The following is a 15,402-nucleotide window of genomic DNA, read 5'->3' as shown; positions in this document are numbered from 1 at the left end:
ATCCAAAATTGAAGAGATTGATGAAGACGACATGGCCCGAGGAGAGTTAGAGGACATTATCGTTGGAACGATGTCCATAATAAAATATCAAAAATATCAGCTCAAAATAGAACGCCAATAGCCGAAACATCTTTCGTAGCTTCTCACAGCTCACGGCTCCCAAAAATGAATTTGCCGAAATTCAGGGGAGAATATTCAGAATTTAAAAATTTTATGAGCTTGTTTGAGAGTTTGGTTCACAATGATCCAAATATCCCAGATGTTGAAAAATTTGTATGTGCTCTGATGGATGCTCTCTCCACACTATGAGTTGACAATTCCTGTCTTCTTCATGCATAATAATTTTTCGGTACATTTTAGTAATGTCCGCTGTTAGTGCATACTTATGTAAGCGAAAACGTAGAAGAGTTGAGCATAACTCTTCTTGGATGGTTGGACCTACCATCAAAAGTTCATTCAATGCTACTTGAGATGAAGATCGGCTCGAAGCGTCAAAGACAACACGTAATTTGGTTGTAGTGCTTTCGGGCCTTAAAACGCATTGATGCGGAATGAAGTAGTGTGGCTCACTCGGGATCTTATTGTTCGTTGGGCTCATGTGTCCCAGTGCTCTATATTCATTCATGAAGTCCAGATACATTCTACGAAGTTCTGGATCTTTTAATGCCCTTCTCTCCAGGGCCTGAAACCGCCGAACTGCGGTTTCATATGAGTGACCGAGTAACTTACGGTCAGCTTTAAAGGGTATTCTGACTTGAAGCCGTCCTGAAGGTAATACTTGAGTTGTATTAACGAAAAAGTTTTCACACTCTTGTTGCTCTGGTGTGAATCTGTTTCCATTTGATTCTGAATCAAAAATCATTTTCCTTTTAAATTTCCCCGGTTAATTCCACCAATTAATCTTCTAATCAACGCTGTATAATTTTTTAATAATAAATTGAAATAACAAATATATATACATAAATAAATTCATATATACCTATGTTAGTACGTAAAACTGTTATTGCATTTTTTTCCTATAATGGTAAAAAATATTCGAATATTTGAAAAACTTTAAGTGCACATACAGTGGGAAGCTGTACTGCTAAACTGTGCGGATATTTTGCACTAAGGAAGTAAGGTAATGAAAATTATACAAATATAGGTATATTATCAGATATACATATGTATTTTTTTAATTTAATTGAACATTATTTCAAATTATAAAGCACAAAAACTCATATAAGTTGTTTCGAAAAATTAAAAAAACAAAAAAATCACTATTCGGACATTTTTGCACTGTTTGTTGAAACCAATTAACGTTGCCAATTTAATATTTCGTCCAAAGGCCTTTATTTCCAATTACGATTTCAATACGTTTTGGCATACTCTCCACCAACTTTTGGATGTTAACTATTTTGGCCGTGTGCTTCGGATCCCCGTCTTGCTGAAAAACAACTTCTTCGGTTGGATATAGTGTCCGACCGATACCCAATTTTTGGCCGAAGCCGATGCCGATTAATCGGCCAGTTGGCTAAGTATCGGCCGATGCCGATGACGATTCCTTAATGAACAAATTTATTTAGTAAACTAGTAAAGTAACAACAGAAAAACAAAAACAAATAACATCACAAAATAAGTAAAAAATCAGTTCATATGTAAATATGAAGGTGTTTATTAATTCAATTAATATTCAAAACTATATAACTTATAGTTATATCTATACTACTATTATAAAGAGGAAAGATTTGTATGTATTTTTGTAATGAATAAACTCAAAAACTACTTCGCACCGCAATCGCGTTCCAAAGAGTCGCAGCTTCTTGTTGCACAAAATTTCAAAACCTCGCAAGTACGCGCTTGAGAGTTGTGGCTTGAAGAACAAAATATTATATTAGAAATATGCAAGCTTGCACTATGGAGTCGAACCTGAGCGCCTTCATAATCAGAGAGAAAGCAAACGGACATCAAAGACTAGAGGTCGTAATAAGTTTTAGCTCATTACAAATAAAATATAATTTCATGTTCAAATTTTCCTAATTTTACTTATTTTGAAAGAATACACACAAGAAACGGGAAAGTACATATGTGTGGCAGAGTGGAAAAACTTACAACTTTTGAATTGTTTGTTTAAACCCATGTGAAGCCGGAGCGGTCTGCTAGTATAATATATAGATAGAAACAAGTAAGGAAAGGCTAAGTTCGGGTGTAACCGAACATTTTATACTCTCGCAATTTATTAAAGAAATTTTATTAAGATAACGCACAAATTTACCCATAAATTCGGCATAAAGTTTAACAGAATAACGAAAATCGTCATATATAGATATCAGGGCTGAGGTAATTCCTGAACCGATTTCATTCAATTTCACCAGCAAGGTACACTATATCCAATACTATACGCTCACTTAATTTTGCTAAGATATATCACATATTAACCAATACATATATGCGGAATAAAGCCCAACGAATTTTTGAAAAACCTATAATTAGGTATATGGGAGCTAGGGGATGATATTTTTTAAAAATCTATAATTATGTATATGGAAGCTAGGAGATGTTGTGACCCGATTTTAATAATTTTTGGAACAGAGACACACTATTGGAAGAAAACAATTTCCTCTGAATTACATTAAATTAAATTAGAAAACAATTTCCTCTGAATTACATTAAATTATCTGAGAGATTTACCCATATTTTCGGTTAAAATTTAATCTTAGGCGCTCAGTTCAACATGTTCGATATCTGGGGCCTTGAAAAGTTATAGTCCGTTTTTGACAATTTTTTGATGTCGGAGATAATATATGATGCCCCAGATCAAATACAGTATTTGTGTAAAGTTTTATTTCGCTATCATCATTGGTTTCTAACGTATATATTATAAAGTGAAGAATTCAGATGGAATTCAAAAGTGAGTTATAAAGAAAGTAGTCGTGGTTGTGAACCAATTTCGCTCATTTTTTAACCGTGTTGTCATGGTGCCAAGAAAATATTATATACCGAATTTCATTCGAATCGGTCGAGTAGTTTCTGAGATATGGTTTTTGACCCATAAGTGGGCGATGCCACGCCCATTTTTAAATTTGAGTGAAGCTTCCTTCTGCTATTTCTTCCGTAAAATTTAGTGTATCTGACGTTTTTCGTTAGTGATTTAACCCACTTTAAGTAATTTTCAACCTAACTTTCGTATGGGAGGTGGGCGTGGTTATTATTCGATTTCTTTAATTTTTGGAAATGGCTAAAAGAAACGACTGCAGGAAGTTTGGTATATATAGATTTATTGGTTTGTCAGTTATATAGAAAAAACCTATTTGGGGCGGGGTCACGCCCACTTTTCAAAAACAATTACATCCAAATGTGCCCCTTCCTAATGTGATCCTATGTTCCAACTTTTATTTATTTATGGCTTAGTTCTGACACTGTATAGGTTTTCGGTTTCCGCCATTTAATGGGCGTGGCAGTGGATCGATTTTGCCCATTTTTGAAAGCAACCTCCTCAGGGTACCAAGGAATATGTGTTCCAAGTTTCATTAAGATATCTTAATTTTTACTCAAGTTATCGCTTGCACGGACAGACGGACAGACAGACAGATGGACAGACGGACGGACAGACATCCGGATTTCAAATCCACTCGTCATCCTGATCATTTATATATATTTAACCCCACATCTAGCTCTTTTATTTCTTGGTGACACAAACAACCGTTGTGTGAACAAAACTATTATACTCTGTGCAACATGTTGCGAGAGTATAAAAATAAGTTAAAAACAAAAAAAAAACAAGTTGCTACGTCAGCAATATTAGGTTTTTTCCTTTAAGAACAGAAATAAAGCTTTTTTGGGAGGTTCTTTTACATGAACCTCACAGTCCAAACTAGCACCAAATGATTATTACCTGTTCCTGTGTATGGCAAATGATATTGATTATGAAAATTCGTCTCAACAAAACTTTCAAAAATATATCCTCCCAGTTGCAACAAGGGTTTCTGACTAGAGTGACATTATGAAATTATCTTCAAAATCTCAACAAGTTGCTGAACAAAACTGCGCATATTTGAAATAAATCGGATCATTCTAAATAATGTAATAATAAATTTAAAACGAAAATAGTAAAGTTCTTTATACTAGACTTAATATTGTCATCGTGAGGAATGAGTGGTTCAGGCAAATATGAATCAAACTATGTATATTTTATAAGGTGAACAGAAGACTTGATATTTTAGGCTTTTAAGAAATCAATAAAGTAAAAGAAAAATTAATATAAGTGCAATTCAAAAGACGTAGAAAGAATCGGCCAAATATGGCCGATGCCGATGCTGAATTTTGTGGCCGATACCGGCCGATGCCGATGCCAAGGCCGATTAATCGGTCGGACTCTAGTTGGATAAGCACTCTCGTCAACAAATTCTGGTAAATTTGTTTGTAGAATATTCAGGTAATCCTCCTTCTTCATTATACCTTGGATTCTCACCAAAAGTCCAATGTTTCACCAAGTAAAACATCCCCACACCATTATACAGCCGCCACCATGTTTCATCGTTTCTTTCACATGGTGCTTTTGGATGCGCTCCTGCGGCCTATGCCAATAGTATTCTTTTCCAACAGACTGGTATCGGTAAACTTTAGTTTCGTCGCTCCAAATAACCCGTTTTCAGTCATTTACTGTCCAATTTTTGTGGGTTTTACAGAAATTAAGGCGTCTTTTCACATTTCTATCGGAAAGTGTTGCCTTTTTGGCAACACTTTGCCAAACACTTTAAAATTTGGTATGAAGGATCGCACTATGAAGGGGCATATTTGGATGTAATTTTTTTTGGGGAAGTGGGCGTGGCCCCGCCCCCTACTAAGTTTTTTGTACATATCTCGCAAACCAATAGAGCTATATAAACCAAACTTTCTGCAGTCGTTTTTTTAGCCACTTCCTAACACAGTCCAAAAATGAAAGAAATCGGATCATAACCACGCCCACCTCCCATACAAAAGTTAGGTTGAAAATTACTAAAAGTGGGTTAACTCACTAACGAAAAACGTCAGAAACTCTAAATTTCACATAAGAAATGGCAGATGAAAGCTGCACTCAGATTTTTTTTGCAAAATGGAAAATGGGCGTGGCGTCGCCCACTTATGGGTCAAAAACCATATCTCAAGAACTACTCGACCGATTTCAATGAAACTTGGTTTGTAATAGTTTCCTTACATCCCAATGATATGTTGTGAAAATAGGCCAATTCGCTTCACAACCACGTCTACTTCCTATATACCAGAACTTTGAAGACAATCTGAATAGTTTACTTTACATTATATAAAGTAAGTACTAGTGAAGATATCGTTGCAGAACTTTGCACAAATACTATGTTAATAGTGTGGCAGCCTCATTCTAAAAATCGCCGAAATCGGACCATAGGTTTTTAAGGCCCCATATATCGAACACGAGGACCTCGGTGCTTATAACCTAATATTATGGTTTCCAACTTTCAATGGACCTTATACAATATATATGACGAATATGTGGGTCAAATTGTGTATTATATAATATTAATAAAGTTAAATAAATTACAACCTTGCAAATTGTCTTTATTATTTTCAGCATCTTTAATTATGGAACACATCTTATTATTTCACAACACTTTTCTTTTTTTACCTGTTTTATAACATTCAGTATAAAACCCATTTAAATTATATCACCAAAGCACATTAAACATAACTAATAGAAACAAACATAACAATAAATCAAGGCTAACTCCGTAATAAAAGAAAAATACTCTGTTATTTTTACATTAGTGATGATATGTTATTTTGTTTAAGAAAATCATGCACTTGTTGATACGTTTTTTTGAATTTTTAATATAACTAGAGTATTTTGGGTCGCAGAAGTCTAAAATTTTTGACACTTATGTAATATGATGTGGTGAATCGTAATCAATAAAAACCCAAATTCGAATTTTTTGATGATACGTTATTTTGCATTTCAGGTGACGATATATATTTTGTAATGGAAAACATTTTTAATTTTGCAAAAGAATTTCTGCGAATTTAAAATTTATTATTTTTAATTTTTCTGTGATTTATATATGTAGTTAATAGTGAAAATCTTGTTGTTATTTAAAATGAAAATACTGTTACTTTAATATGATTGAATTAAATACATACTTCATAAAATATTTTGAATTATAATGTTTTAGTTTTTATTTGTATGGTCTTTGGGCTATTTTTATTTAGTTCATATTATATTTTATTTGCAAATGCATACTCTTTTAGGATGTCACGCAATTGATATGCAGATCTAACGGAATTATTTGATGATAATCGTGAAATGTTTCGTAACGAGTTCACTTCATTCCAAAGTCATTCAAATATTTCCTGATCAGTATAAGCAGGTGGGCAATATGAACCATCAGTCATTTTTAAAAGGTTGTGCAATACTAGAGTAGCATTTACTAATTTCACTGCAGTTTCCGCGTAATTCCAAATGCATTTTCAATAGTTCAACGTGCTCGTGATAATCTCTTGTTAAAGTATTCCCTCTCTTCAGCCAACAAAAGACCTGGATATGGTTTCATAACAAATGGCTTTAAAGGGAAAGCGGCGTCACCCACAAAATAGTGTGGAAACATTACTTCAGAATTTGGGATGGTTACATATGTAGTTTCAGCTTAAGGGTGAATATCTCGTTCGAAATTTTGCAGCTCTCAAATCTAAAAGTATCAGCTACTAGTCATTTAGATCGAATAATGAGCTAATCTCAGAGCTCAAAAGGCTTTATTGGTTTTTAGAGCGGTTCTACGGATTGTTTTGGCAAACTGTTTAATTTTGCTACGAACAGAACTCGGAACTAACCTTGCATTGTGGTAGAAGAGACTGAAGCTAAAATTGGAGTGATGCCAATGTGAAAAAAAAAATATTTTTTGACGGACTTAGGTCTCGGTAGCAGTGATTTGCTATTGCCAAACTCGTATAAATACATAGTTCGTCAGCAAAGGTATTTGGACCTAATGATAGACCAGTTTTGAAAGTAATAATTTTTCTGGGAAGCCTGAGTAGGAAAGTTATTTATATGGATTAAATATATTGGTAAATTTATGAATGCTGAAAAAAAAATAATAATTCTGCAGTAAAACTAATTTTTAAAACGAAAATTCTTGATACACATCTAGAGCCTTAAAATTAATTTTGCTTATATTATGTTCGTTTGTGTTCAAAAAATAACGGGAATTATAAAAATTCACGGGTTTGAATGATCTACTTGTTGAACTCTGTCTGCAGCAGCCGTTAAGTTTCAAAGTGTTTCTATGAGCTTACTGATTTTCTTTTGTTAAAAGCTCAGAATTCGGTGCTTGCCTTGAATTCTAGGCCAAAAACAAGGCTGTAACGATGCCCAGTCTCCATATTCGCCAGACATTACTTTGTGTGACTTTTAGCTATTTTCCTAAAATAAGGAGAATGTTCATAAAACTTGCATAAAAAAGATAAAAATAACATACCTCTTATTCTTGATGCGGATTTAAGTCAGAGTGCAGTCACTGCCATATATTTGTTTGACAGTTTTACGTTGAGGTTTTTTGAGGTCATACATAAGGTTCCATAATAGGGGACCTAACACCGATCCGACCCCATCATGCATCTTGTTTGTATGTAGGTGTGTGTTTATGAATGTGGAATTTTTGGAAAATAATTTTATATTCTTATTTTATGAGATTAAACTGTGTGATGCATGCTATTTGCAGATTGCAACACAAGCTGACTGGTATAAATAAAATAAAGTTTGATTGCAAAATTGCTGGAATTCTTAGAAACAGAGATGGCAGATGCTAACCTGAAGTAAGCAACACTTCTTTATGTTTTTTTAAGAATATTCATTTCAAGTTAGGGGAAATATGCAACAATAAAGTAGCAGAAGTGTATATCAGAAATAACTAGAGGGATTTATGAATAAACCTCAATCAATTCTTGGTAACTTATGAGGTATTGGGTTCTTTGATATTTTAAAACAAATAAGATACCAATAGGCGTGTTTTATTTGACCAGCAAATTAAGCTATTAGCTTATTTTGTATGGAAGACTTAGAGGCATTGCCAGTTTTTTCATTCACAATAGTTCACAATGTAAACAAACCAACATTTTAAATTCTATCGATGTGCAAAATGGCAAATAAAAGCTTTATCCATATTTATTTTGACCAAGCCGGATCTAATAATGATTGTTCATTCCTTAAACGATCAGAATATTACAGAAAAGCGCTAAACAAAAAGAAATTTGAATAAATAATTCAAGCGTTTTTTTTTTTAATAAATTACATTTCAGCTGAGAGTTCGGGCCCGCATTGCCAACACAAGTAATTTTTAAGCGAAGATATGAAATAAGCTAAATGCGTTTTATTTGTCCATGATTTAGATATTAGCTTGTGGTGGTCAAATAAAACACGCCTAATATAAGAAATCATAAACTGATGGAGAATCCTAGCGGAAAATCATTAAATATTTACTTTGCATTCATCTTTTAAGTGTCATATGTCAGACGTCCTTTACGCAATGACTTGTTGGTTAGACATCCCTCAACTTCTTTCTTTTTCTTCCCCATAGTTTTGAGAAATGCTGGCGGTTTGACAGTCCTTGGGTGGATAAAAATCCGGGTCAGTTCCGATAACGTGGAACCCACTGTCATGGGAACGGATATTGGCATCCCCACACTTCTACCTATGAAAAAGTTGTTTTGCTCATCAAAAAAGAGTTTATATCTCTTAGAAACGTCAAGTGAAAAGATCTCAGGTAGCTTTGTAAAACGTTTTCGGAGCTTGTGCTGTAAAATCAATCTTATATAGGTCACAGTATTAAGAAGTAGAACCCACCATGGGTACTTAGCGGACTTATTGATACAAAGTTAATTTATCACTTTGATTGTTCACTAATTTAGAAAAGATAAGATTAATATACTCTCAGGAAAGAAACGAAGTCTTTCATAAGTTCACAAGGAAAACACCACTTAATGGATAACTAAAGCCTTAAAGAATACTGAATTTAGAACAAGCAGTTGATGTGTATTCATCACAAAAAAGGGTTTATTTTGATACGAACATAAGAAAGTATTTTGAACCAAAAATTATCGGATAAAAACTAAGTTTAATCTTACTGCGGTAAACAAGTTGTTATACAACTGAATTTAGGGAATTTGAAACGGTAAATTGTGGTCTAAATTGGTGAAATGCTAAAGTTCTTCGAAAAATTCGAAATTTGTGATCCTAAATTCTACTTATCTATACACTTTGTCTAACATAACCTTAAGGTCCAGACTCAATGCTGGCTGGCTTTACTTGCTTTGCTGTGAGAACTGTCAAAACTGAATAGAACTATACTAGAGCATATGTAAAGAGACCAAATGGAGCTTTGCTTCAAGCGCTTGAAGTTACGAATAGATCTATGCTCTATTTGCCAGCGCTTCTGGCTCTTTTGACATTTGATATTATAACTAGGGTTACCAGTTTGGGTGAAATGTACCAATTTCAGTAATTTTTTTGATACTACATTGGCACACAAATATTTATCACATATGCGTTTGCCAGTACAAATAGTTAAAATGTAGAATATTTAAAATATTTGATATATGTATGTAGAAATTTACAAAGAGTTTATAATAATATAACATTTAACATGGAAATATTAGCAAGTTTAAGTGTGTGGTAACAGTGATTGTGACATTATTTTGAAAGCGTTCAAAGCGCTCATTTGGTCATATAAGCATTCAAAGTACGCAAAGTCAACGAAAGCAAGTAAAGCCAGCCAGCATTGGGTCTGGACCTTTAGTTCTGTACGCTTAACTAAAGAGAAAGTTACAAATATCTGAAATTCCAGCTGTTTTATTCTAATTCCTGATTATGGTACTAGCTTACGAGTGCTGATTATAAACCGAAAATATTTACTATATTGCGAAAACATAACAACCACGTGGCCCCCAAATGCAATACGTGCCGTATATAAATAAGGTGATTCAGTTTATCTACAAACTACAATTTACTCGAATGTGCCACTTGGAGACGCGCTGCGCTGATGCTCGCTAACGCTATTAATGGTATTCCAATTGAATCACGCAGAGCGGGTTAAGGTTATCACAAGAATTTTGGCTTAGGGTTTTATCACTATTTACATATTTACATGTACTCGATATGCAGAACAGAAGCTGGAAGCTCGACTACTGCTCATCTACTTCTAGGACGTGTACTTTTATCATACACATACTCTATTTATATATATTTATTTTTCAATTTCATTTCCTTTCCCCTCACCCTTGTTCCAAAACAAGTCGTTCACTTGGAGCAAAGTATCGGTGGTGCATACACGCCGTCATGCGGAAAGTCACGTTTGGAAGGTGACTCACGAGATGGAACTCACACCGGGACGTTGCCATGTGCTCCAGTTATCCATGCTTGACTCAACTCAGCTTAGACAAATTTGGCTTCAAAAACTTAGATGCAGTTATACTTCACACAACTTCAACCTCAGCTGTTATTATTATAGTTCCTGGGTAGAGTTGCCAGATGTGCAGATTTATCTTTAAAATTATGTTTTTTAAATTAAAATAGCATCAAGATTGAAGATTTTAAAACTGGTATCCAAAAAAATCTGTACTATCAAGAAATCTGTGAACATGCGGAAAGTCACATTTAGAAGGAGACTCACGAGATGGAACTCACGCCGGGACGTTGGCATGTGCGTATGCGTGCGAAAAATACCGTTGGCTGGTCGGCATTTTCCGCGCAGCATGATTTCGTAATTAATGATAATGAAAGTGATGCGGTGGATGCTTACGGTGATGTTGATAATGAAGGTGTGTATATATGTAAATAATGTCATTATTGTGTATGTTGTAGTGCGTCAGGTTATTGCAATATGCAAAATACAGACATAGAAACATGTATTTTCATAAAAATGTATATTTAACCTTTAACTACTGAGGTGAAATATTTGGGCGTAGTTACTGAGGTGGGGGTAAATTTTACCCCTTTATAATCTATAAATAATTTTTGTCAACGAAAATTTTTTTTATTTTATTTGTTTTTAATTGTAATAATAAAACACATTTTTAAATGAATAAAATAATAAATTTAAAGAAATCGAACTTCTAGTTTAACAAACAAGGACTTGATTTCATAGCCACTTTTCTTAAAACAAACTACGAGGTGTAAAATTTACCACCACCTCAGTAGTTAAAGGTTAAGTGACATTATATTTATTTTGCTTGCATTAGATGACTTGGATACAGCTGAAGCGTCGAAAAATATGATTGCCGTCGCTAGTTTTGGTGGTGGTTCCAATGCCGTGGCAGCATTGCAAATGTCAAACAAATTATTTGCTTTACTAAGTGCTAGTAGCATGATATTGTTGTTGTTGTTGTCAAGGAATGGTATTTTATAAAAATTACCAAAGCTTTTGGAGTAAACTAGTTATTAGTCATATGCATACATATAGACGCAACTAAAAGCTGTTTTTTGTAGATATATGTATGTGTGCAAAAGTAGCTTGCTTACATACATATATACATTAAATATGCATAAATAATTTTGTGTTGTATATTATTGTTGTATTTATATGTGTAGCAAAGCAGTAAAAGTTGTTGTAATAATATATTAAATATAATATTATTTATATCAAAAACATTGGTGTCAAACATAGTGGTCCTATCAAGCCGCGATAGTTTGGAGGAGAGAAGAGGAATTATTCAGCAACAACAATTACACCCGAAATAACAACATCGTTGGAATACACCGACGCCCAATAACAACAAAATCAGTGCACCCAAAAACAAGTTTGCACATCGGTCACCACCAACAAGTAAAACCCAAATAATTATTAAATCACCCTTAATTATTGAAAGCGAAAGTCATCAACAAACAACACAAAAACCCGCACAAAACAAAAATCTACAAAGATGAAATAGTTTACACTCTCGAAATCAAAAGAGTCGAACTCAACTCGCTTTACGATAAAGCAAAGAAAGCATATAATACAATTCGCAGAGTATCTAGTGATACCCGAGAAACCATCGATTTTACTAAAGTCAAAGATAGATATAAAAAATGCTATCAAATGTACCTCTCTTGTTTAGCTTCAATTAATGAAAATATAGACACACGAAAAACCCAGGTGTCAACCCAACCCATTAAGGAAAGAGCCTCAGAATCCTCTACAATAGATTTCGGTCCCACGATTAATCTACCGCCATGCGACACCGACATCTTTTACGGGGATTACACGGCTTGGCCCACATTTCGTGACATGTTCACCGCCCTGTATATACATAACCCAAAGATCAGTAACGTCGAAAAACTCTTTCATCTAACCCAGATGACCCGAGGCGAAGCAAGAGAAGCTATCAAAAACACACCCCTAACAAACGATGGTTTCATACTGGCCTGGAAGAATCTGGTCGAGCAGTATGAAAATAAGAGAATGCAGATAAACACCCAATTGAAGACCCTCTTTAATTTACCCGATGTCACTCAAGAAACAGGCTGCGCCATAAAAGCCCTGCAACGAACGGTTAACAACGTTTTAACCAATTTAACCCATCTTGAGATTGACACAAAAAGTTGGGACCCGATACTGATATATCTTTGTAGTTCGAAACTACCGAAACAGACTCTAGAAGCATTCGAATCTACCCTAGAAGATATTACTTCTATACCCACATGGTCAAATTTCGACAATTTCTTGACCCATAAGCAAAACACCCTCGAATCTGTAGCAAATTTCAAGGCTTCAGTAACAAAACTCCACTCATCCCACCTTGGATCAGTAAAAAAGACTGACGGAAACAAATATTACACATTTCATGCCAACGTGTCAGAAAACCTACTAGCTGGGCCCTCAAATTATCAAAACAGATACACTTCTTCTCAACCCCACCCGGAAGCAGAAAGTTGCAAACTTTGCAATAAACATCACCCGATTCGGGAATGCCCCAAATTCCTAGAAATGAATGTTGAGACCCGTATATCGACAATTAAAAGGCATGGTTATTGCAATAACTGCTTAGCAATCTCACACAGCTACAAGAACTGTAGTAGTAAAAACACTTGTCGCAAATGTCACAAAAGACATAATACACTGATCCATAGAGAATATAGCCCTAGACCTGAATCCACCCCAAATCCAGAAGCGACCAGTTCGACTTCTGATATTGCTATAAGTGCCCCAATACCCACCCACAACACAATTCAACCCAAGTGACTGGAATAACCAACACGGTTTTGGCAACCCCCACGAAAACTTGCAATATAACCCTTTGTTCACCCATAAACACAAATTACAAAATATCGGCTCGAGCATTCATCATGAATAGCCTTTCCGATAATGTACCCACTCACCCAATAAACCCAAATCTTTGTCTAAATAATCTTGGCTTCACCCTAGCGAATACCCAATTCCACAAACCGAGACCCGTGGACATATTAATTGGTAGTGATATCTATCCAAATATCCTACTAGGTGGAGTAAAACGAGACATTCTAGGCTCACTCTTAGACCAAGAGACAGAATTCGGATGGATTTTGACCGGACCCATAACCCAACCCTTCCAAAACTCATCCATAGCATCATTTCACAACACTATTAACCCTGAGTATCTACTCACTCGCTTTGGGGAGGTGGAGGATATCCCAAAGGATCCCGTAAGTCCCAAATCTGATGAAATATGTGAAGGAAAATTTCAAAAAACTACCCGACGACAATCAGATGGGCGCTATATATCAACCCTACCCACTACTCGGAAGAAAAATAAAAGCGATGATCACAACACGACCCAATCATCATCAATCACCCACCAACGAAGAAATAAAACTCATCGTCATGTTGCATGCGGATTGTGCAAGGATGACCACCGGTTAGCCACATGTACCAGATACTTGTCGGCTAACTTACACAAAAAATTGGAAGCAGTCCTCAACCACCGCTATTGCGTTAACTGGAAGGATGCACAAGTAGGAATGTTCTACCTGCAATGGGAAGCATCATTCAACCCTACATGGACACCCAAGCCTACACCCAGCCAACGAGAAAGAAGTTTTTGAGAAACCAAGATCTCAAACGCTACCCACAGAAACCCGGCTACCATCCTTACTGGCTAAACAGACCCTTACACACTTTTAAATCCGACCCTTAAGAGACTTAAGTGACGTTGATCAAATACTCTTTGACAACATAGTCCTCTCTGACCCTCAATTTCACACCCATACAGAAGTAATGTGGGATATCGGAGCGCATAACTATCCACACAATACACGAAGTGGATTGTTCAACCCAGACAATGGCACCGTGGTAACCCAGAGCATAACATTCATATAGACCCTAACTTGCACCCTAATATAAGTATACTCTAGAATACAAACCCACATACCCCACTAATACTTATTTATTTCGCAGATACTGCAAGGCGGCCGGGATGTTTAGTCCAAACAAATACTCCTCTGCATCACTCTCCAAAAAGTAATAGAAGTAATGCAGAGGAGTACAACCACCCCAATTTCACTTATCACCGATCACTTCTCACACAACAATAAAAAGAAAACAAATAGAAGAAAAAGGTGAACAAGTCAACAATACGAACAAGTACCCGCGCTTTAAAAATAAGTGCTACAATAAACTCAACACGAACCCAAAACCCGCGCTAATAAAGTGAAGCGAACGAAAACCCGAAAACACATAATTATAGGAAAATATAAAATCCACAAAACACAAACACGCACGAATTAAAATGTAACCAAGTAGGAGAAGATCACCCACAACAAAATACATCAAGTAAAAACATATACAACATATACCCACAAAACCCAGGAGATAACAAAATAAGAAATAGGAATCCAGATAACCAACAGAAGGAGGAATTAAACACTACACAACATAAGGAATACAACACCACAGGTCATATACATAGTTTCGATACACTAACACTTAATTCTAACTAATTAAATATAAAACAATTAACAATATTGTCAACACACACCCGTATAAATAAACCCTAAATTTATAAAGTTTAAACTCTAGTCAAACATTCATCTTTTCTTCAAACGGAATCGGCCTCATCGTCGACCTAACTCGACACATAGAATTAGTCGTATAATACAAATACAACCACAAACTATAAATGAACGAGTCACAAATAAATATTATAAATATTTATGTTTGAAATAGTGATAAAATTAAACGCTATGCCACAAATGTAATTGTACAATAGCTTAAAGTATTTTTCTAAAAATGTTTAAGCTAAGAAAAAAAAAACTGGAATAAAAACAGGACAGAAAAAAATGAGGACAGAAAAATTAAATTACACGTAAAAATGATGAACATATTTTTGTAATTTCGATTGAATAAATATAAATAATAAATATAATATAAATATTGATTAAATAAATTAATTAAAACACATTTTTTAAAA

General features: G+C 34.9%; 1 protein-coding gene across 6 annotated transcripts; it reads left to right on the top strand.

Moving 5' to 3' along the window:
• Positions 1-9,697: 9,697 nt before the first annotated feature.
• LOC105215939 (uncharacterized) lies at positions 9,698-15,010 on the top strand. 6 transcript variants are annotated; one of them, XR_008471826.1, is made up of 3 exons: positions 9,698-10,797; positions 11,643-13,639; positions 13,704-14,740. XR_008471826.1 is itself a non-coding variant. In XM_054233824.1 (3 exons), the coding sequence occupies exons 2-3, from the start codon at positions 10,653-10,655 to the stop codon at positions 14,525-14,527; spliced, it is 282 nt and encodes a 93-aa protein (XP_054089799.1). In that variant the 5' UTR covers positions 9,698-10,494; positions 10,553-10,652; the 3' UTR covers positions 14,528-15,010. The 6 variants fall into 6 exon arrangements, 4 of the variants coding, with proteins under 4 accessions (XP_054089799.1, XP_054089800.1, XP_054089797.1 ...); XR_008471825.1 differs by having other exon boundaries at positions 11,643-14,336; positions 14,391-14,740; XM_054233824.1 differs by lacking the exon at positions 11,643-13,639 and having other exon boundaries at positions 9,698-10,494; positions 10,553-10,797; positions 14,391-15,010.
• Positions 15,011-15,402: the final 392 nt, after the last annotated feature.

Source organism: Zeugodacus cucurbitae, chromosome 6 (genome assembly GCF_028554725.1).
Source record: "Zeugodacus cucurbitae isolate PBARC_wt_2022May chromosome 6, idZeuCucr1.2, whole genome shotgun sequence".
Lineage (NCBI taxonomy): Eukaryota > Metazoa > Arthropoda > Insecta > Diptera > Tephritidae > Zeugodacus > Zeugodacus cucurbitae.
The sequence above is the reverse complement of the archived record's forward strand: the minus strand, read 5'-3'. Positions and strand labels throughout refer to the sequence as shown.